Raw genomic sequence first — 22,880 nt, 5'->3', positions numbered from 1 at the left:
CAAAGGAATTAGCCTCTCTTTTCTTTGTTTCTCAGTCACAACGTTAACTGGAATTGTGAGCAGTGTGTCGGAACGGAACGAAAACCAAAAACGAAAATCGAAAAAAAATATATATTTTTGACCGAAATGAAAACTTAACCGAAATGTTATCTGTTATTTCGTTCCGGAGTGAAACTGAAATTTTTTAAAGCGTTTTTTTGTTTCACGAAAAAACTTGGTAATCTGGAACAACTGAGGTCATGCAACGTGAACAGTTATGCGTATCTCAGGATACAGTATTAGCACGTACCTCAGGCAGGAATTCCAAAGCAAAGATATGCTGAATTTGTGTGAAAAATGAAAACAGTGGCAACCGGAGATGTTTATATTAACGCAAGTGGAGTTTTGCGTGCCTGTCACACAGGCCAGCGTGGAGAGGGCATTTCCGGCGCTGAAGTTTGTTACAGTGAAAGCTATTATGAGATCACAAAAGCCGATTTTGGCACCATAGTTGTCCGCCGCCGGTGTCTGTAACCGCTATGCCATGAAATACGAAAATAATGAAATGAAAAAAACTACTTTCTAGGGTCGGATGGGATCTGAACCCGCGCCCTCTGCGTGGCAGTCGAGTATTCTACCACAGAGCCACCGTGGTGCTTGACAGTGGTTCACGAAAATACTCTATACAGGTGTCATGTCGAGCAAGGAATCATGTTAATATATGTAATATAGTGTGGCAGAAGAGTAAAATAACAACCTGGCATCACACAATGCGAATTGCGCAACAAGTCGGTTGTTGAATCCTTCCAACCCATTACGAAGGGCTCAGCCATAATTCTTCGCATCGTCATCAGTTACAGCACAATGTCCACATAATGCCTTAAAGATGTGTAGCGAGTACTACGATTCTACGAAGAATTATAAAAAATAGCATAGTGGGTGCTTCCCTACTTCTAAAAAATATAATGATTTATGGCGTAGTGGGTATCTTGCATGTGTACTTGTATAGTTGCCCCAAGAGCGCCTACAGCGGGCTCTACATAGGCCGCTCTTCCAGCTTTCTTCTGTGACTGTGCTGCATGTCCCGCACAGGCCTGGCGATCTTTTTATTAGAACAGCGGTCTCGCACATCAGAGAGTACATTCATTCAATGACGTGCTGCTTCCGAGATCATGCTCACTCTCTTGACACAAAGCAATGAGCCTGCTGAAAAAATTCATAATTGACTTTTGAGAAAAAAAATACTTTGACTTTGAAGGGTACTGGTTTGTGCTAGTTGGTAGAAATTCTTGGTACTTCCGTTCCTCTGGAGAATGTGGGAAGAATGTGTTTTACGCTTGTGCCACTTTCTTAAGAGGAGCACAAGTAACTATACCACAAATGCAATGTTTTTTCAATGATTGCTTTAACTTCAGATTTTTGCACACAAATAAAAACCCATTACTAAACGTTACGGAACATTTTTGTTCCTTCCGGAACAGAAACGGAATGGAACTTTTTGTGGTGGAACGAAACTAAAACTGCAACGAAAAACATTTTCGTTCCGAAACCCTGATTGTGGGGCAAGTCATTTTATGATCCGATATTCCTTCAAAAAGATGTACTGTTGGCTTTCACCTAAGCTGTCCGTTGTTGACAAGAAATAAATCTAAAACTGCGGCGCTGTTTCCTTCAACGCACATAGGTAGCTTTACAAGTCGTGTTAGACTTTGTAGGAAGGAGGGTGATGTCAACTAAAAGTTCAGCGGAAGCAGAAAGTGCATCAGGAAAGTCGTCTCAAACCAAATTGTCTGTATTTGACAGTACAGCACGTATCATTGTAAGTTCGGCAAGTGTGCTGTGTGTGTTTACTGCTGGACAAAAGAGAAACCCAAGCCGCCACCAGCACACAGGGCCCGGCGCGATTCGGGGAGGGAAACTTGAAAATAAAGATACTCTCGGACTGAACACCATACGTGTTGGTTTTACGTTTCCAGCCCTCTGCGAACACTACAGCAAGGGCAGTTGCTGCATGCTGTATGCGAGAAATGGCATTGCAGATAGTCTCAAGAGTTGCACCAGAGCACGTGTCACGATTATATGGGCCGATATCTCTTGAAAGCATAAGGAGCAAGCAGACAACGTGAGCAATAATACAAGCTGAACAGAACAGCTGGCCAAACTCGTCACGCCAATGGTCAGACACATTGTAGGGGCATGACACCGCAAGCACGAACCGATCATGACTACGGAAACTAGAAGTATGTGACAGGTAGCTAACCTGCATGAGAGGGGCATTTGCATGACTGTGTTCCTCTCAGTGTTGTGTCCTGGTACAAGCGTGCACAGAAGACAAGGGCATAGTCTGGTATTCACTGGAGCTAGTTGGTTCATTGCTAACACCATGTCTGTGTTCTCTCTGTCTCACACTTTCAGTTCCGGTGCCTGAACCACTGTTTGTCCCCTGCACTGTTTCCTTGTCTATTGTGCGCGCTGAAATTTCACCATAAATAGTAACCGACTCACCCAACTTTCAGTTCTACCGCTTCACTGATCTCTGTAAGAAGTCGAGTGCTCGTTCGTTGTCCCTGTCCACTTCCAAAATGACATTACATTAGGTTCTTTCAAGTTCCATATATAGGGGACATTTCTTGAACTTGCACATGACCACACATGTGGGAGGCTGTACCACGAGGCAGATACCCACGTCACTATCTCTGATGTGCTTGGTTGTTTAATTCTTTTGGAAGGAGTTGGGGCTGGCCCTTTGCTGATCCATTTAGTGTACAGCTTTTGAAATTCTTCTTTAAAATGTTTTTATTCTGGCAGACATCCAACAAATGAAGCTTACCTCTAGGAATTACAGCATGAGAGGTCTTTGTTTCACCCAGCAGCTCTTCTACTTTTCCATTTGAAGCAGGCATAGTACCGGCTGCAACACACAGCTGTTATTTTATAAATAATGAGTGAACACAAATCCCTTGTAAAATTCGCCACTGCACTTAATGAAACCCCTAGCACATCTAAAAGAAAGACGGGAGTCGGGAATATGGAAGCTTGTCATGAAAATTCATAAACAGGGGTTGCTGCGGTGGAGCCGATGTTTCAGCAAGCGGACTTGTCTTCAAGGCTGCAGTTACCTTGAAGAAGAAAAGTCCGCTTGTCGAAACGTCAGCTCCAGCACAATCCCTGTTTACGAATTTTCATCACTAGCACATCTGGCTCGCACCAGAGAAATGCTTGAACAACGAAAAACGTTTGGACTCGTGATGGATTCAGACTGAGATGCTCACATGCTGCCAACGTATTTTGTGAAGCTGCTGAAGCTTGGGTACATTGTGCCATTTCTTTGGCTAGTATTCTATGGTAATGCAAGGATCGACTTGAAACAAGGGAAAAAGCTTGCATTAATATCAAGCAGATGCGGCAACATCCCTGAAAATGACCGACCAGTTGCGAATGGGGTGCACGTGTCTTTGGACAGGTCCCATTGAGCTTGCAGTTGACATTGAATGAGCTGATGTCGATGAAAAGGGTTGACAGATCTCTTTTGTGCAGCCGGTGGCATTATCTCATCCCAAGGGAACCACGGCTGGAGGATCACAGCAGCTGTGCGGTCCTCCAGCAGCAAGAGCAGCTGCAGGCAGCCTGTGTGGCAAACGGAAGCGCAGCATGCGCGAACGCAGCCTTGAGTCGGTAGGCCACCGACGTTCCTCTGAATGCTGTGATGACATGGAGCTGGAGGAGTCAAAACCGCACCATGGGTGAGTGGTATTCATTTTCTTTTTGCAACTGGTGTTTTCATATGAGTGGTCGTTAGTGCATGCTCGCAGATGCCTGTCGAGGCGACATTGGCAGCTGGTGTGACCAGCCAGCAAATGCCGCAATTGTCTCACTAGTTAGATCATAAGCCCATTCACTGGAACACCATGTTTGTTTCAGAGCCATTTTGCAATGCCTGCATATCGTGGCATTTCACATAGGGCTGTGTGAAAGGCCACCAGCCTTCATTTGTGGCCCCTGCAATCATCCGCTGACACCGGGGCAGAATTTTGAGTAAATACAGCATAGACTGCTTATAACTAATATCGCCAGAGTCGTGAATATCAATAGTATAAGTGGTACTGCACTACAGTCGAACACGGATATATCGAACCCACATATATAGAATTTTTGGCTATATTGAACTCGTAAATTATCCCCTTGAAAATCCTCTGTAAAAGTATAGAAATTCGCACGTTTATATCGAACGGTATTTTTACCCACCATCGGATATATCGAACACCGCGCGAGCTGGAAAGCGCGTGTCGGCGGGCGGCACCGCGCCGACACGGAAGGCGCGCGGCACCACGCCTCCGCCGACACCCGATACGCTCGAAAAACGGAGGGCGAGAGAGCTCGGACTGTACTCCTGTTGAGCGCATTCTCCAACTTGCGGAACGGCTTTTTTTTTTTTCCTTTTTTTTCTCTCTCTCTTTCTCATGCTTTCTCCGCGTTACTATCGGCTCGGAGAACAGGAACGAAGGAGCCGGCGGCTTCCTCTTTTCGCCTTTTCTTTTTTTTTTTTTGTAGGTGTTTTGTGAGTTTTGATTAGCCAAACACAGCCCGCGCCTTTCGAATTTGCTCAGCCAACCACAGCTCGCGCCTTTCGTACATCGCTGCTGCCCTCACAGGTAGCTCGGGCGCCCGAGTAGCCATCGCCGCCATCGCGGCAGATCGCGAGCACTTTGTTGGCAAAGTTCACTTCCATAGTTGTCACATACCACCGCGTTCCTCTTTTGCGTGCGTGCTGTGCGAGCTGTGCAAAGGTGTTGCGGACTGCTTGAATTTTCGACTTCTCGTGTAGCAATGGCCAGCGTCAAGAAGCGCAAGAACCTTGACTTTGTGATGAAGTTCAAAGTCATACAGCGTGTTGAGGCGGGCGAAAAAAGTTCGGCGGTGGTGGACGACATCGGGATATCACGGAGCACACTGAGCACCTTGTTGAAGAACAAGGCAGATATCAAGGCAAAGGCGGCAGCGCAGCGAACGTCGGGAGCCTGTCGTGTGCGCGTTCCTGCCCACGGGATAGTAGAACAGGCACTCTCTGCCTGGTTCTTGAACAGGCACTCTATGCATGGGCACTGAGCTGAAGGTTGACCTGCTTGGTGCCATTCAAATGATGACGGGCACCTGGCAAGACGTGAAGACGGACACTGTGGCCAACTGCTTCCGGAAGGCAGGCTTCGTGACAGCGGAACTTGTGGAAACCGGTGAAGACTGCGACGACGAGTTCATAGACGACACGTTTCGCGAGTTGTCGCCCCTCTTCACGGCTGCCGTACCACCCGAAGTGTCTGCGGATGATTTCGTGGAAGCGGACTGCAATGCTCAGGCTGTTGCGAGCCTCGCTGACGAGGACATTGACATTGTAGCTGCGGTTGCAGGGACCCAGGATGCCCAGGCCGACAGCTCAAGTGGTGACGAAGATCGTCTGGACGAGGCAGCGGCTGCACGCGCGTACTCCGCCGCTGAAGTGGCGGCAGCGTTCGGCTTGATTCGCCGTTGTTGCGGCGACATGGAGGAAACCGAGCTGTCACACCTGGACAGCCTCAATAAGATTGAGGCCAGCATCTTCAACTTCATTTCGAAGACAAAGAAGCAGGCCAAGATAAGCAATTTTTTTTCACGCAAATAAAACATTCTGTTGCATCGTATGTGTGAAATTAGTTGTCATTCTAGAATGTGCCGATTGTAGGTGATCGTCCGCCACTGGTAAGGTCTCGGGACCTGTATCTTTTTATATCGAATTTTTCATATAAAACTAATTCGCGATCACCTTCGAGTTCGATATATCCATGTTCGACTGATAACCAAAAAATATTTTTGAGAGGCTGCTCGTGTGCGAAACATGACCGGCAGGCAGCCGCACGATTTTGACAATCGAGGCATGCAACTGGCATGTAAATTTGCATCTGCTTAAATTCACAAATATAGAACACAAATGCGTGGACCTACGCTCTGACATCACAAATGCAGGAAAAAAGGAATGCGTTAAAGCGAAAAGTTGTTGACTAAGTTTTTGGACCTTCTCGTTCATGCAGACTTTGCCGCGGTACCACACTTCGCAGAAACTATACGTCGAATGGCATTTGAAATTCAGCACACTTTCAATTTTCCAGGCGCATGCACGATGTCAAAGTAGTGACAACCACGAACCACCACTGGAGTGTTCCATGTGCTCGCTCTCGTCCTGATTGAAGATGCAAGTCACCCCTTGTAAATGCAGTAACTGCAAATCATTTCGTTGACTGAGCACCAAACCGCAACATTGATAGTTGGCGGCCACTACCGGCAAGGCAGGTAGTGCTCTTTAGCCAGTAATGTGGCCCCACTTTTTTATCAAATGCATGTCCAACACGTGAGTGACATGACACTGTGGATAAGTTGAGAACGGCGCTGTGCAAAGAAGTGGACACCAACGTAAATGCATAGCAGACGATGCAGCAAAGGTGCCACCTACAGCTGTCACTGCACTTGCGCGTAGGTTCCCCAAGTGCCCGTGAAAGGTGTTCCGCTGACCGCTGGTTGCACGGTGCAGTGTTCAAGGTGGAAGTGGATGCCTCTGTGCATCAATGTTTTAACTCTTTCATGCACAGAACTTTAATTTTGGAGGAATACTATATTTTATTGAAAATATACATTGGTCTTCGTCCAAGAAAGGTTTTTATAACAAAAGAAAAAAAGTTGACACATAAGTTCAAGAGAAATGAGGTGGTCACCTGAGGTGACCACCGTGCCGCAAGGGTCTAGAGTCACTTTCGGTGGAACGCGGCAAAACAGTCCTTGTTTTCCCGCAGGCACAATGGGATGTTGCATGTTTCACACATCCATGTCGTTCTCGAAGGCTGAGATTTCGTGCTGCACATCCCGCACCTCCGCTTCGTGCATCTCTTTGGCTGGTGTTTGCTGTGAGTTAGACGTACGGCAGTATCTACATGGGGCTTAGATTGTTTTATCTGTACTGTGTTAGTGCACTGTGTTAGGCCTCTCTTACAAACCTGGGCTTCTGCTGTAAGCGATGTCATCACACTTCTCCGGAACTCTTTCATGGTGAAGAGGGGAACTCCTTCGAGTTCGCGGTGCACGAGAAAAGCATTCACGACACAGCAATCCAGTAGGTGGAAAAAGATCCTGTGCCACCATTTCCGTGATTTTCTGTCTACTTCATATTGCCCTTTGCGCTGATCATATTTGTCCACAAAATTCATGTTATGGTTGTAGTCTTGCAACGCCGCCGGGCAGGACACCTTGCTCACTGTCCCATCCTTTTCTTTCCTGTTCACTTCAACTTCAATGGAAGGGTCATGAAAATTCGTTAGCAGGTAAACAGTCCTCTTATCCTTCCATTTTAGACAGGAGATGCTGTCGTCGCTGACACTCCAGTCTGTGTCGCCTCTTTTCATTGATTTATCATCTTGCAAGCATGGCAAGTTCTTTCTGTTGGAATTGACTGTCCCACATGCGTAAATGCCGTCATGCAGAAGATCTTTCAAGAGGTTGTAACTCGTGAAGTAATTGTCAAAAAACACACGATGATGCTTACCCGCTAGGCCATGACATAACTTCCTCACAACGTGTGCACCTAGCTCCTTCTGAACACCGCTCTCAGATTTGCCGGTGTAAATATCAAATTTCAGGTTATAACCATTGCTGGCGCAAAGCATCCACACCTTGTAGCCCCGCTTCACAGGCTTCTTTGGCATGTACTGCTTGAGCGAGCTCCTCCCTTTGAACTTTATCATTGATTCATCGATGGCGAGCAGTTCGGTGGGCAAGTAATTTTCCCAAAAGGTTTTTGTTAGTTCAGTGAGGAGTGGACGGACTTTGTACAACTTGTCAAAGTTGGGGTGATCCCTCGCTGGCTGCAATATGTTGTCATTCAGATGCAGGTGTGATAAAAGCCAGCCGAATCTATTGACTGTCATTAATTTCGAAATGAAAGGATCATGCAAGTCAGGCGCGCTGGACCAGTAATCCCTGTAACTTGGACTCCTCTTTATTCCCATCAGTAGATTGAGCCCTAAAAATGACCGCATTTCTTCCAATGTGGTGGGTGTGTATGGCTTGCCCTCCTGTTGAGCGTAAAGATTTGTCTGAAACACCAGCAGCTCCACCAAAGACGGCGTCCAGAATCGGCTGAAGATGTCATAAGGACTTCTTTTATCTGTGCTTTGGATAGAAAGTGGCACTCCACTGCGTGACAGAAAGTCCAACGGTGGCGCCATTTTATAGGAAGGACTCCACACAGGTACCTTCGCAGCCATGACAGGAGCGTCATCTTCGTCGCTGTCTATATCGGAGGACACGCACACCGCAGAGATGGCTTTTCTTTCCTGACGTCTCTTTTTACACGTTTTGACAGTTTTATCATTCACTTCATAGTCAGAGTCACTGTCACTGTAGTCGTCACATCCTGCGGAACTGTCAGAGTCTGATGGTATTTCGACAAACTCTTCCGCTGAAACACCAAGAACAAATAATATATTTGCAGCCATCAAGACCCTTCATGCATGGTGGTTACCCTAGGGGACCACCAACTTCAGCGACAAAGCGTTCTCTAAAAAATGAGCGCAGCGCTTCATTTCTAGCTTCCATAGTATTGACTACGTCTGTGACATACTGTCCTGCAATATGAATTGACAAAGAAAAGGACTTACCTGTTTTTCCATAAAAAACTCTCGGGTCCATCGTGTACCGCGCGCTCGAGTCGATCCCAGCGGGAAGAAAACAATAATGACACGTGACTACGAACTCCAAGGGAAGTAGCGACATCTCTGTTTAAATGCGAAAGGTTCAACCGGCGGGCAGTTTGAACGTTGATATGCGGGGCCGCGCGCTTTAAGAGAAAAAAAATCGAGAAAAGGTGGTTACCTGGGGTGACCACCATGCCGGAAAGAGTTAACCAGTGGTTACAAGTGTCCCAGCCTGGTCATATGAAAAAACAAAGAAGTGTGTGTGGAAATATCGAAAAACAGGCCTAAATTTTCCAGCAGGAAACCGCATGCATTGGCCTTCATCCCGCACTGGAAATAAATAGGCTGATAATGATCTGGCCTTTCATCTTTTATTGCATCAGCAATAGGACTGTCAAATTGGAAAGCACGGTATATGGCACAATCGGGCCACAGAAATGTGGGAGAAAAAAGATGGTGAGGCACAAGTGACATTTTTTTGTCACTTCTTTTAGGCAGTGACATGTGCAAATTAGTGATTGTGGAATTAAACCGAGAATGTATTGAAGTAGGCCTAAAAATGAATATGATGGCAAAGATAATGCTAAATGACCTGGCAAAAGAGAAAGAGTTCACAAGTGGAAACCATACATTGGAGTGTATATCAGAATATGTATACCTAAGACAAGTTCTAACAGGAGAGCCCAGTCACGAAAAGGAAATTCACCAAAGAATAAGAATGGGCTGGAATGCATTCGGCAGGCACTCCCAAAGAATGTCAGGGAATCTGCTACATTATTAAAGCAAAAAGTATACAATCACTGCATACTGCCATTTCTAGCATGTGAAGCTGAAACATGAAGAATAACAAAAGCAACTAGAGAAAAAAGTTGACCATGCAGTGTGCACTGGAACATAAAATGATCAGAGCATGGCACAATGAGTCAGGGAACAAGCAGGGGTAGCAGATGTCCTAGTTGACATCAAGTGATAGAAATGGACCTTGGCTGGTCATGTAATGGACAACCGGTGGTCAGTAAGAGCAACTGAATGCTTACCAAGGGATGAAAAATGCAGTCGAGGGAGGCAGAGAGTTAGATGGAGTGGTGAAATTAAGAAGTTCACTGGGATAAGGTGGAATCAGCTCACACAGGATAGGGTAAACTGGAGATCATTGGGGGAGGTCTTCATCCTTCACTGGACTAAAACAGGCCGAGAATGATGATGTCTGCAAATTAGGCCAGAGAGAGAAAGGGAATGATGCTTAAAGGGACCGACAACTGATTTTTCTTGACCCAGCTTTTTACGGCGCGACAGGAAGCTTACCCTTCGTAGCGTTTGTAGCTGCAGTGGTTTATCCTAAAAGCACGTAGTTATTTTATAAGCAGTATTTTTCGATCTGAAAGGCTCCAAACACGCATGAAGGCTTGCTCCAGCAACGCTGAGAATTGATAGCAATGCCGCTAGCCCTTGTGAAAGCTGTCGTTCTCCTTTCGCAGGAGTTACTGTAGCTATGATTAACCACCTGTATTTTGAGCTTTCCAGCCATTTTTGAAAATGACAAGCTGTTACAAGGAGATGATGTGGCTTTATACACCTTCTCGGTATTTGTACAGCGTTGTGCGCGCCTGCGACCAAGGTTGCCTGCGCCTGTGTCATGGATGGCTTTTCGTGGCATGGGATCATTACGCCAAGCGAAGGCAGCGCCACTTTGTTGCATACAACTAACGCAGGCCTATATGTACATTTTTATGGAGTAATATCTTTTAATATAAAGAAATGAACAATATTTCAGTACTAACAGAAAAGTCATCGAACGCATACACCAATCAATGGTCACGTGACCGGCTTCATGGGACCGTGTATGATTTTGCCGCCAGAGGCGCCAAAGGTCATTTTTCGCGACTTTCAATGAAGAAATAAAAATATAAATCTATCTCTGACGAGGTAAACAGGGTTGGTTTGAGTCAATGCGACGGACAATCTTTCCATCAGTGCAGTCATCTTATTTCATGTTCTGGGCAGTTGTCGGTCCCTTTAAATATTCTGTTAGCTCTTGCCACTTCTCTCAACCACTCACATTGTGGGCTTGCTCATGCCCCCTGTAAAGTAGTTTTTGCCTCATGGCATGCACCGTCACGCATCCGGTGGGTCGGCGTAGTTATCTTTGCTGCTGCCGAGAGAGTTGGCACTGTGCTCCTGAGGCGAGCGAGATTCCGCTGGTGCATGAGGATGAGCACTTGCTCTTTTTCTGGGCTTTGCGCAGCCGTCTCTTGCGGGAGGTCCGTGCAGACGATTCCGTGGCTCGGTCTCATGGACTTCCGTGGTGAGTCGAATGTCGGCGAAGCCGCATTCGTGGCACATTGTGTGTGCATTTTGGCATTATATTTGGTTTTTTGGTATGTTACTTCAGTAATTTATTACATTTGGCTGGTGAGCTCACCGTTATGTAAAAACTGTTTGATAAATGTCCACGTGTTAGTTGTGAAATAGTGTGACTGTGTCCACGTGTACAGTATAACCTCGTTACAACGGATCTGTTTACAACAGACATTCGGATATTACATACCAATTTGCGGCGTTATGCCGACCTCCATATTTGTTCCATTGATTGAACTTCGTTTACAACGGATTCTGGTACAACGGACATTTGGATATAATTGACTAAAATTTCAGGCCAGCAAGGTGGTCAGGACTCCTTTAGAGAGGACTTTTCTACCACGGACATTCCAAACTCAGTAACTTCCAACTTCAAACATCGCTTAGCATACTTTCGGGACGGGAGCAGTGCACTGCAGATATCGACTTACTGATTTAAGAACGAAGGCCGCCGATCTCCGGTCTCTCAATGATTAGCTATATGCCTAGCTGTAGCAACAAAAAATCGGCGGGCAGTGTGCTTGGTGTAGCGTTTTGGGACACTGACGTGCGAAATTGCTAGCCGCTGCTGCCGCTTATTTGAGCGGTCGCTGCGCGGCAAGCTTGGCCGGGGGGTCCGCTGCCGATGCGCAAAATGCCCATCCGCAGTTCTGAGGAGCCAGCGGACGATGCGATTCGTTGCTTGCGACGAAGGACATTGCGGCTTCTTTGCTTTCGCATGTCCGCTAGCGTGATGTTCTTGCCCGCAAAGTTCGGATTTGTCTCGTACATCGGCACCGTGAGTGGAGTTAGGCCTAGCCACGACATCGAGCAGAAAGCTCGGTTGCGATGTGTGTGGCTGGGGTGCCCGATGTTTGAAAGTACGTCATGCTCGATTGTGAGTGCAAAGAGTTGTCCCGCGGTGGTCTTCGTCATAAGCTCCAAAGTGCTGATAAGAATTGAACCTCTAATAGCGGGTCCAATGAGTCAACGCTATTACAATCGCACGTCTGCGATGTTCGCAACGAGTGTGGCGTGCTATCGTAATCTGATGATTGAGCTTCTGCTTGCAGCTGCCAAACTAAAGCGTTCCAAATTATCGTCGACCCGTGAACACAGAACGAGTGCGAACGCGTCACTAAGTAACGCAATTTTCGACAGCCACGACCTCGCGACGCACAAGCAGCAGGCGACGATCCCGAAGCGAGCATCACAGCAGAAGCAGCCAATCGGAGGCCTTGAATTGAACTTCAAACATGTGCTTTTGGTACACTTGTTACTGAATGGAGGAGCTAGCTGAAACGGAGAACTTGAACAAGGAGGAATGCTCTTTACGACAAGCCCAAAATCATGGCGCCCGATTGCGCCGTTGTCGAGCTATAATTTTGAAAAACTTTTTTTTTTGTATTTCCACAAGCTTCGCCAAGTCGGCAGACGCAAAAAAAAATTTTATAGCACTTCTATGTAGTTTTCAGGGAAAATATTTTGGAATCAGATAGAAAATGGGCTACAGAAACTGAAAATGCGGTTTTCCAAAAATTGCATTTTTTTGGTCCCCCTTCAAAAATACGACCATGTTTGTGACTCGTAGTTCTCTCTGGTTATAACAGACCCATTGAGCATTTACATAAAAGTCGGTTGTAACAGTACTTGGATTTTACATACTCCCTTTACAACAGACCAAAATCCTCTTCACTAAGAAGGTCTCTTGTAATGAGGTTATACTGTAATGAGGGTGGCTCTTTTCCAGACGCAACAACATTCGCTGACATGTGCAGTCTTGCACCTGTGCACCTCACAACGAATGATGGTGTGCATGCATGCGTCAACCACACCACCTGTTAGAGCCATCAGTTGTGCTTCATTTGTCGCTGGCTATAGATGTGCATGCAGGCTCTTTTAGGAAGTATCATGCTGGAATGCGAGGTCAGTGATTCTACTCCTGCGCCAATTGCGCCAAAGTGCACCATGTTGAACTTACTGCGCCATGCCGATAAAATCGATGTCAACTGCGCCAAACTGCGCCATAGCCTTGGGTTTGACTGTTTCTATCACCCGCAATCGAACTGTCGGCGCATCAAAATATGTGAAGCAATAACTTGAGGCCACCGAAGTTACAACCACGAACCATAGATTATTCCACAAACGAAACAGCGCTTGCACTTGTGTCCTTATTAAGCCATGATGCCATGCACGATGCCGATTTTGTCTAGCAAGCTGACTCGGTGGCCAAACATGCTCTCCGCAGAGGCTCGTGACTTCTAGGCTAATCGGTGACGATCAAGTGTTTCGGCGATTCATTGGCTGTCATCGTCTGTTCCAGAAATGGTGCTGGTAGTTCAATTCAAGCGGCGCACAGCATGTAATTGAGGCAATATTTAGTTATAACTACACGTGCGCCACTAAAATGTCTGTGAATTGTGTTTCTGGACACTTCTGTATGAAATCGGGGAAGCCTAGCAGGACATATGTAGAAAAATGTGGAATTTTGCGTCCATAGAAGAGCAACATGAACGGTGGAAACATGCCGACACTTCTCGATTCTCAACTACTTTCGCCATGAATACAGAAGAGGTTTTTCATAGTTACTTCCATGCATCTGTTGCGCTTGCTGTAAATATACCCTAAAAGGTACCGCTCCTTTTGAGCCTGTGAGTTAGAGGGTCCATATATGAATCTTTGCTTGCTTTTTTTTAACTGTAATCTCATTATTAAAGGTACGTCTCCTGGTCAGTAGCGGGCCCGTTACTGATGGCCTTGGCATTGGAAGGACCACTTTGAAGTGGCTACGCTTCTTACCATGTCTGCTTCTTACCCAGTCAATCGCTCACCAGTGATTGACCCTTTATTGATCAGAATGACCAGCGAAGCTGTTTAGCACATGGTGCAGATGTGACGCAGCGGAGGCAGTTTGGTTTGTAAGTCCAAGTTGTGAACGTGCCCATCAACGTTCAAACCACTGTGTAGTCTTCCGCAACACAGACGACGACACCGCCATCAAGGTTATCAATAGGCTTCACTGCAGTATTCTATGTGGGAGAGCCAACTTACAAAAACCAAGTTTACGCCCGTTCCTTTTAAGTCGGCTTCTCTTCTAAACAAATATGCATTGCTAGGAAGTAATTTTCCAGGTGCAATATACGCTATCTTGTATCAAAATCTGAAGAGTGTATGAAGTTTCTTGTGAATATTTTATGAGCTGTTGTGCTGAGGTGCTCGCTGGTGTTGTTGACAATCCTGTTGCTGTTTCATTTGTCTTTCCTCATTTGCACGTTGCTGTTCGAGAGTTGTAATCACGGTGGTAAAAAATATGAGGCGTTCATGTGGTTTATATGTATTCGCATTTTGGAAACATGGTCATATAGCTTAGTAGTTAAGACCCTTTGAAGGTAAAGGCCATGATTATAATTTTTGTTTGAGTAAGCAACTTTTTGCGGTGTTCCGAATGGCTGACTTATCTATGGCTTGTCTGTAAAAGTGGCGACGCTTGTGTCGGCGCAGTGCGGTGGCGCTGCTGTAGTACGACGTCACACGTGCTATATACATTAGAACGGGATGTGCACGTTGCAGCGTGGGATCTACGAATTTGGTTTTCTGTGCTACACCGACATATCAAAACAAGCAACCATTCACGGTTTGTGCACCGACTGCCCGTTGGCCAAGAATGTGTCCTGTGTAAAGATGGAAAGTTTCACTGTCGTGCGGATCATGAAGCAGTGACCGCTATTGTTTTGAAATAAAATAATTGTGTAAGGATCAATGCAATCGGCTGAGAAGAAGAAAAAGCTGCAGAAGGGACCGTGCGGCATTTCAGCATTGAAACACTGCTTTATGTCATGGTGTTTGTCTGCCAGAGCTGCTAATTTAAAGTATAACATTTTATTAACATTAAGACTACAGATTTGTGGCAGGAGCCCTGCACTTGTATTTAGAGTGTTTTTTCATAATGTGCAATTTTATTGATCCATTCTGTTTATTTGCTTGTGTCGAAAAAATAGCAGGAGAGGTTTTTCCACAACATCCAACTGCATGACACCCTTGTTTTTGCATTGTAGAGTGAACTAATGAGTGCTCCTGAGAACATTTTCTCCATTAGATTTGCTACAAATCGAGATATTTATCTAGCCCATCGTAACAGCGCCACAATAATTATTCTTATGCCTGAATGCAAATGCAGTTTCTCCAATGTACTCCAGCATGTGAAATTGCGTGCTCCAGGGTGGTCCCATATGCCACATTACCTGCTCCAATGTGCTCCAAAATGGACTATTTTGCTTCTCCAAAGTGCTCCAAAATGAAAATTTCGCTGCTCCAGGAATTGCGTCAGATCAGAAGTCCTTAATAGCATCACTGTGAGGTGATATCAAGGCATGGAGGGAACTCTGAAGTGAATACAAAATTATTTGTGAAACAGGTGCACACCCTCCCTCTGTCTTTTAATTTGGTGCTATTAACGCACTTCTGTCGCATTTTCTCATGTGCACTTTCTCTTCATTTTGATTTGTGGTTTACTAACCTTTTGTAGTTGATGTTTTTCATTGTGCAGCGAAGCCAGTAGCAGCAGCCTGAGCAGCAGTGAGAGCGACGCTGGCATCTTGACAAATGACGAAGGTCGGGAAGGTATGGTCATTTCTCCTCTTGCTTAGCTCACGTGTGCTCTCGGTTGCCAAGAAGCTTTAAAAGCATCACAAAGAAGAAAATTTATAAAGTCGAGGTGAAGATGAGCAATGCGAAGCACTGAAGTGCGGAAATACAGGTCAGGAAGGACTGAGGAAGTGAAAAATGATGGCTGTCTGCTAATTGAGTTCATTGGTCACAAAACAGATCTGTTTTGTGACCTATAGGGGATATTCAAGATGTACAGTACCATCTGTCGAGAAGCCCATAAGCTCAATCCGCCATACATTGTGGGGCGCAAAAATGAAACCAGTCGCATATTGCAGCCTTTCAGGTGCTAGCTGCTGGTTTTTTATCTTTGCTCTGCGATTACTTCCCAATGCTTCGTGCGCTGTCAGGCAACGAGGGAGCCCTGACAATGCCGGGAACAAGGTAACACTAATTTTAATCAAATTTATCAGTGAACGAAAAAAAAAGTACCGACATGAACTTCTTTTGTCAACAACATCAGCACTGTGCTTTGGTTCAGAAATGACCGGCATGCGCAAAAGCACTCTTCGACCTCAGTTCTTATTTCTCCTTGCAATTTAGTTGCCCACCTGCAACATAAGCTAGACTTGCAGAACAATATTACGATATATGCATTTTAAAACCGATGGCAGACGTCCCACACATGCGAGAGAGCATGATTGATTAACCTTAGCTTCTCGGTGTTGCAGATCGACAAAAGCAATGATAATTGCATATAAATGCTGTAAGAAGTGCCACAGATGCTGCTGCGCGTGTCCGCAGAATATCAGTGCCGCCACATGTACGATACTCGATCGGCGCAATGATCCCAGCAGGCATCTCTTTGCAAGCTTCGCAAGGCAGTGTGCGCCGAGGTGCGTAGTCCGCATGCCACGTCTGGCCTTCGCTTTACACCCTTTATCCCTCCCCTTTTATTTTTCTTTTGCTTTCTTCGGTCAGCATGTGTTGTGAAAACGGAGTTAAGAGTTACGGAGCCGTGCTGTAGATGGAGCTGTTTGTTCTGGAGATCATCGCACTCATCTTTCCGCTGATCGCGGGCCCTCGTATGCCGTTCGCAAGAGCGCACGGTAATGTAACGCCGCCGTGGGATGCGAAAGCAAAGAGTGCCATATTTTACGAAGATGTGTCAATGAACGCACACGTATAGCGTTCAAGAAAACCAGAACGACAATTAAATTCATGTGATAGATGACAACCACAAGGCATTACAGTCGAGTCCACTTATAACAATACCGGTTTTAACAATATATCGGATATAACAATGGACAGCCACGGCACCGTCAGCTTTTCATTGTATTCTATGGCAAAATAAACCGCTTATAACAATGCTGTCATGATGCAATATCGGTTATAACAATTAAATGTGGGCACGAGGGTAAGGAAATCACACACCACTTCATTTGTTGGTTCCCCGCACATCAGGGTCAGATAGAGGGTGTTCCCCCCAACCTCAATGAGTCGGCTCATGGGGCTGCGCGCGACCTAACCTACCGCGCTTCCCCCGGACAGCTTGGAGACGACTCCACCGAGAACAGGGACACTCCTTCTACCTACAACGAGATTACAAAATATTTCTACCTCGCTCGCAGAATTTACTCTCTTCCACATCCGCGGCTCAACAGAGCTCAGGCCCTCACATTACGGCTTTTGCAAACGAATACATATCCGAACCCGTGTCTCCTACACAGGATCTATCCCGATATTTATACCGACAGTTCTTGTCCCTCGTGCGGAGAAATATCCACTTTAGAGCACATGCTCTGGCGGTGTGCCCGGTCACACTCTACAGTCGATAATAACTCGGCCAGGTGGGATGTGGCCCTCCGTAGCCCCCTTCTGGCTGAACAACTCTGGGCTGTCCAGCAGGCCCACGATGCGGCCGAGAGGCTTGGCCTTCCGGTCCCTACGTGGGAGCGGCCCGCTACGTGCTGAGACATGTCCTGCAGGACCTCAATAAAGTTTACCATACCATACTGGAACCAACCCTGAACAAAACAGAAATGCAAAAACACTGCGACAATGCCACCCCAACCCCACCTATTACGCAAACGGGCATGAGAGCATACGCGCGGCGACCAGGCGATAGCGCACTTGGCCTCGCACGCAGTGAGTGCGCGTCGAAGAGGCTCGCATGCCACCGCTGCTTTCGCCTGCCACGGTAACGCGGAGGAGCGGGAGGAGGACCGGATGGGTGCCTCTAAGGGCAGTGGGGCAGTCCATTCTGAGGGTGCGCCGCCTGTAGAAAAAGCACCGGGGCGCCTAAGCCGCCGCAGCAGCAGCGCTGTGTGCACTGTGCCGACCTCCCCTATTCTTCGCTAATTTGGCCACGTCTCCAGCTCCGCCGTTTGCAGTGCTTTGCACGTGTTCCGAGTCTGGTGCTTACCAGCGTCGTTTTCCTTGCGTGTTGTCACTGTCGCCTCAATCCTCCTGTTTCCGCATGCGCGAACATCGTTGCGCGCACAACGATGGCAGACCGTCCTCCAGAAAGCGACACCCCAATGAAGAGGAGGCGAATGGCAATACCTCATTAAGTGCTCTTGTTTATCATGTTCCCCTCATTAAATGCTCTTGTCACGTTTTCTTTGTTATTTTCGGCATAACCCGCTTATAACAATAATCGGTTATAACAATGATATTTTCATGGCACCTCAATATTGTTATAAGTGGACTCGACTGTATAAACAACCAGTGTGCAGTAAAAAAGCATTATTTGGGCCACTACTTTGTATACAGTTAAAACGAGCAATCAGTATTTTTGTTTGGTTTGCGGTGCACTGCTCATGCCACTGTCCATGACTTGTTTATTTCGAAAAAGCTATGACACACGCCATTGCGAAGGGTGTAGAGGTACCTGTGGCTAAAAAAATGAGCTGAGGAAGGCAGCGAAGCGTTGCCCAGGTTGCGCAGAAACAACGTGGTATCTGACGAGTGTTTGTGACGCGTGTATAAAATCACACTGGGAAATACAATGGAGATGTATTGCAGTGCAAGGTTATCTTAGAAGTTTGACAGTCACATCTCCTCTGCAACGAACACTTTTCTTGAACACCTACTGCAGATCGGAAGAGCACGCCACTAAGTTTGGCTTTGCAAAGCGCTGCGCCTTTTGCAGCTGCCATCCAGATGAGCTTTTAATTTTAAGCACGCAGAACTTCGATATTGGGTCCTCGTCGATTTGTGGCAGCACAGTGAGGTCTGCTGACCATTTGGTGCTGGATGACGAAAGAAGCAGCCTCATTTTCATGGTTCGAAAGCTCCGCCAACAACTGTGGCCCAGCCTCTCCGTGGCCTCTCCTTGTGGAGGCACTAGCAGACGATTCAGTGACTGCACCCAACAAAAAATGGCAGACGCCCCCAGTTTTGCCGGAGCACCAAGCATTATGAATATCCCCTATTGTGACCATCTTCACCACAAATGCAAACCAACTGGCCACATTGCTCTTCTTATTCATAAAGTCAAGTTGACAGGTGAAGATTGCATTTTGGTACTGCCAATGAAGTTGTGTAGCATAAGTAACTTCGTGAGCCTGAGAGCAAAAGGTCTGGAATGACAGGCATTGAAGGCATGCCCTTGTTGCAAGCTGTTTGTCGGGGTAATGGGAAAGAGTGCATTTATATTTCTTGCCAGGCTTGGAAAAGTTGCCAGACCATTTCTCTGATGTGAAGCCAAGGAAAGCATAGGTGGCATTACTTGTTAAAGTGTAGTGATGACGAGATAAAGGGAAATAAAAGTGAGTGAAAAATCTCCAGTGTGGACTCACCTGACAAGCTTCGCATTACATTGTTCAATGGACCAACAGCTGTTCCCCGTTTTATTTCTGTGCGTGTGACCGTGGGAGTGTTAACCAGCAACGCTCATAGTCATAGCAGTGAACACATTTCTTTTTTCTGCCAGCTGGTGTGACATGATCTTTACAAGAGTACTCTGTGCTTTCTACTTTCTTGTTAAAAATATGCTATCACACTGATAAGCAGCTTTAAAGGGGCCCTGCAACACTTTTTGAGCAGGGTCAAAAAGCGCTGCCAATCGGTAGTCGAGGCTCCCGAGAACACGCGAGCCAAATATTATAGCGAAGCGAGCGGCCTGGAATTTACAATAAATTCTCAAAGTCAGCTGAAAATCGCTCCCTCTTCTCTCGACAAATGATGTATTAGTCCGCAATATATGACGCGATTGTCGGCAGTTCCACCATTGGCTGATGTTATAATCACGATAACACCCTCATTATTATTTTCGTTGTTAATTTTGAATTCAATAAGTAGATAATATGTATGTTTATATTGTGTTATGCCGTTAAAACACCGAACAAACATTAATATTAGCACTTCCGGTCTCACCGACAGCTCGTCTGCTCGTAGTTGCGTGGTTGCGTTTTCTTCACCATGCGCAGTGCCGAAATCGTGAATATTTCTGTGCTTTTGACCATCGCCGGTTGCCGTTGAGAGTGGCAGCCGTTTGAGTGTTGCCTCGTCAGCTGGAAACTGCATCATCGGCACGTTCTCACAACCGACCGAGGCAGCGGTGCAGCATTTCTCCGATAACAATGCTGGCGCCGGCTAGTTTAGGATACCTGTGTTCGCTGTATGGTGAGAGTCCCGTTCGCTGTCTGTTTGGTATGTCATCGAGCCGTACCTCGGCGTATCCTCCCCGTAGTGTCACGTTCCCGAGAAACCGCGACACAGCAACCAAGCAGACTCGCATTTTCACGGTAGCTGCAGACAGCCGGGGGATGGGTCCGCGCCGGCCCGATGCCCCACGATCCTTTCTTCTAGTCTTTGGTTCTTTGTTGTCAGCCCGCACACGCTGTGCGCTCGCATTCGAAGAGCAAACAGCATCGAAGTACCGCCACTGGGAGAAGGGTGCACGCAGCTTTGCCGTGTTGAATACGATTCAAGCGCGAGCAGCGCAACGAGGCAGTGTATTGGAGTGTGGGTCGAAACCCATCTCAGCTGTCATTCGTTCCAAACGCGCACGCAGGTTTGTGTCCATGGTTGGCAGAGCGATGAAAACACTACGGCAGTTCGAGGTGCACACCCAACATTACCAAACCGACTCGCAGTTTTCAAGCACGCGCGATACACGGTGCGATGGGCTTCGCTCGAAGACGGCCACGCAAGCCGACCGGAAGTGGTGCCACAGACCACGTGGTTACGCCGAGACCCCAGAGAGAAAAAAATGAAGAAAAAAAAATGCCCCCGGCGCTGGCGTAACTCTTCGGCACCTCCTCGCACCTCCGCCCTCCCTCCCTTCACGCCCCGCGCAGCTTTCCGTGCGCTCGCGGCGTTGAGTTGAGGGAGAAAGCTGCGGAATGTGATCTCTATAATTTGGTAACACCACTTAGACTTGACAGATTTGAAAAATTTTTGCGGCATATAACTCGTGATGAGTCATACGTCAATAATGAGACTATTCCAATATATCTAAGAAAGGTGTTGCAGGGCCCCTTTAAAAAAGAGGTGTGCAGGAGAAATGGATGATTGTTGTTTAATTCAGGACGAGATAAGCTTGAAAGGGTGACTCTTCTTAGCATGTCTACATAACTTTCTTTCACATGTCACACAGAATTTTGTTTTTAATGTGAGCAGTGAGTGAAGTGCAGTAATACCTCGATAGCTTGAAGTAGTGAATACCGGAAAAAAATTCGAGATAAGCGGATTTTCAAGGTAAGCAAAGTTGCTGAAATTGAAGTGAAAAGTCAAGCTCTATTGAACAACCTCACCACTACTGGACAGCTATTTAACAGGCGCTTCTAAACTGGCTCCACATAAAGGTTTTGAAGAAAAAGTCAGTTTCACCGCAAGGGCGAAGCAATGAATGCGATAGCAACAAATTGTAGTGTTACACGAAGTGAGGCTGGCAGCTTACTGTTTTGTATCCGATCTCGCGTAACTACAAAATGCTGGTGTAAGAGAGTACGGCCGCTCCAGGGAGAGATGCTCTCCGCATTGTCACTTCGCGTTGAGAGCGCAGCATGTAGAAGGGTATACGAGCCGCCCGCTGTGATGGCTTTCGAGATAGCGCGCGCACCAGCGATCGCGACCGCGCCCTTAGATTCAGAGTTCAGAGTTGCTCCTCGCGCGACGCTCCCCCCCACCCTCGCGTCTTCTAAGGCTCGTTAAAGACGGGCGGGGCGTTTCCTGTCTGCTTCGACAGCAGGCCTCCTGAGCGGGGTGATGTTATTGCATGCAGCCTCCGAGCGACGGAAATGAGCCGGCTCGTTTGAACTCTGCTTCAGCTGCGTTCTTCGCTTTCGCTCGCGCGCTTTTACCCGCGGTAGAACGTACAACGTGTGGGGGGATCTTATCAATTTGGACTTCATACCGGAAGGACATGGCGGCGACGGCGATGACAAAAACCTGTTGAGACTGTCCATATAATTGCTGTTGAAATAAAAGTTAAAGCTATACCAAAGTTATCAACCAGCTGCATTGTCGTAGGTGCGGCAGCCTTGCTCGAAGCTTGTGAAACAGTCCGGTGACAAAGTTTTCGATCCACTCTAGGTCCAGAGCTCGAGATATCCAAAATTTGGTCCGAAGGCTAAGGGTAAATACATGCAGGGTTGCAACAGCTGTGCCAATTGTGCCAATTTAATACAATTCCTTATTTTTGCACCAAGCTAAGCCAAAACCGTGAAATTTGTTGAAATTGCGCCACGCTGCGCCAAAATGCCCGACCAGCTTCAAAATTTTCTCAGTTGCGCAAATTTTAGCGAGAAATGTAGGCCGCCTTGGTCATCTGCAGTGTGGGCATGTGTGGGCGCTGTACTTTCTTTGATGGCAGTAAATTGAATGTCAAGGTGCGTGCATTGGCATAGCGCACCGTGTCGATGGGTCGGGTCAAAAAATGCATTTGGGATGGTTAAAACACTGCCGGGTGTAATTTTCTGAGCCATGTCAGTGAACAGCCTGCCGGTGTCATTGGCAGGCTGGAATCCTGCGAAAGAAAATAAAAAAAAAATCAGTTTCACTGCAAGGATGAAGCAATGAATGCGGTAGCAACAAATTGTACTGTTACACGAAGTGAGGCTGGCAGCAAACTCTTGTATCCGATCTCGGGTAACTCTACAAAACATTGGTGTAAGAGAATACGGTCGCTCCAGGGAAGAATTCTCTTTCTGCACAGTGTCTTAGCACTGAGAGCGCAGCACTTAGAGGGGTATACGAGCCGCCGCTGATGGCTGCCGAGATATGCGCGCCATTGAC

The 22,880-nt window shown here is 46.8% G+C and overlaps 1 protein-coding gene across 3 annotated transcripts in view; it reads left to right on the top strand.

Moving 5' to 3' along the window:
- LOC119374559 (G patch domain-containing protein 2) overlaps positions 1-22,880 on the top strand; it is a 105,911-nt gene that overhangs the window by 32,151 nt on the left and 50,880 nt on the right. For all 3 annotated transcript variants that reach the window (XM_037644712.2, XM_037644711.2, XM_037644715.2), the window contains exons 4-5: positions 3,517-3,722; positions 15,577-15,650. In XM_037644712.2, coding sequence (XP_037500640.1) covers positions 3,517-3,722; positions 15,577-15,650 — 280 coding nt within the window. The remainder of the gene's footprint in view (positions 1-3,516; positions 3,723-15,576; positions 15,651-22,880) is intronic.

This window comes from Rhipicephalus sanguineus, chromosome 11 (assembly GCF_013339695.2).
Source record: "Rhipicephalus sanguineus isolate Rsan-2018 chromosome 11, BIME_Rsan_1.4, whole genome shotgun sequence".
Classification (NCBI taxonomy): Eukaryota; Metazoa; Arthropoda; class Arachnida; order Ixodida; family Ixodidae; genus Rhipicephalus; species Rhipicephalus sanguineus.
This window is presented reverse-complemented; position numbering and strand designations above follow the sequence as displayed.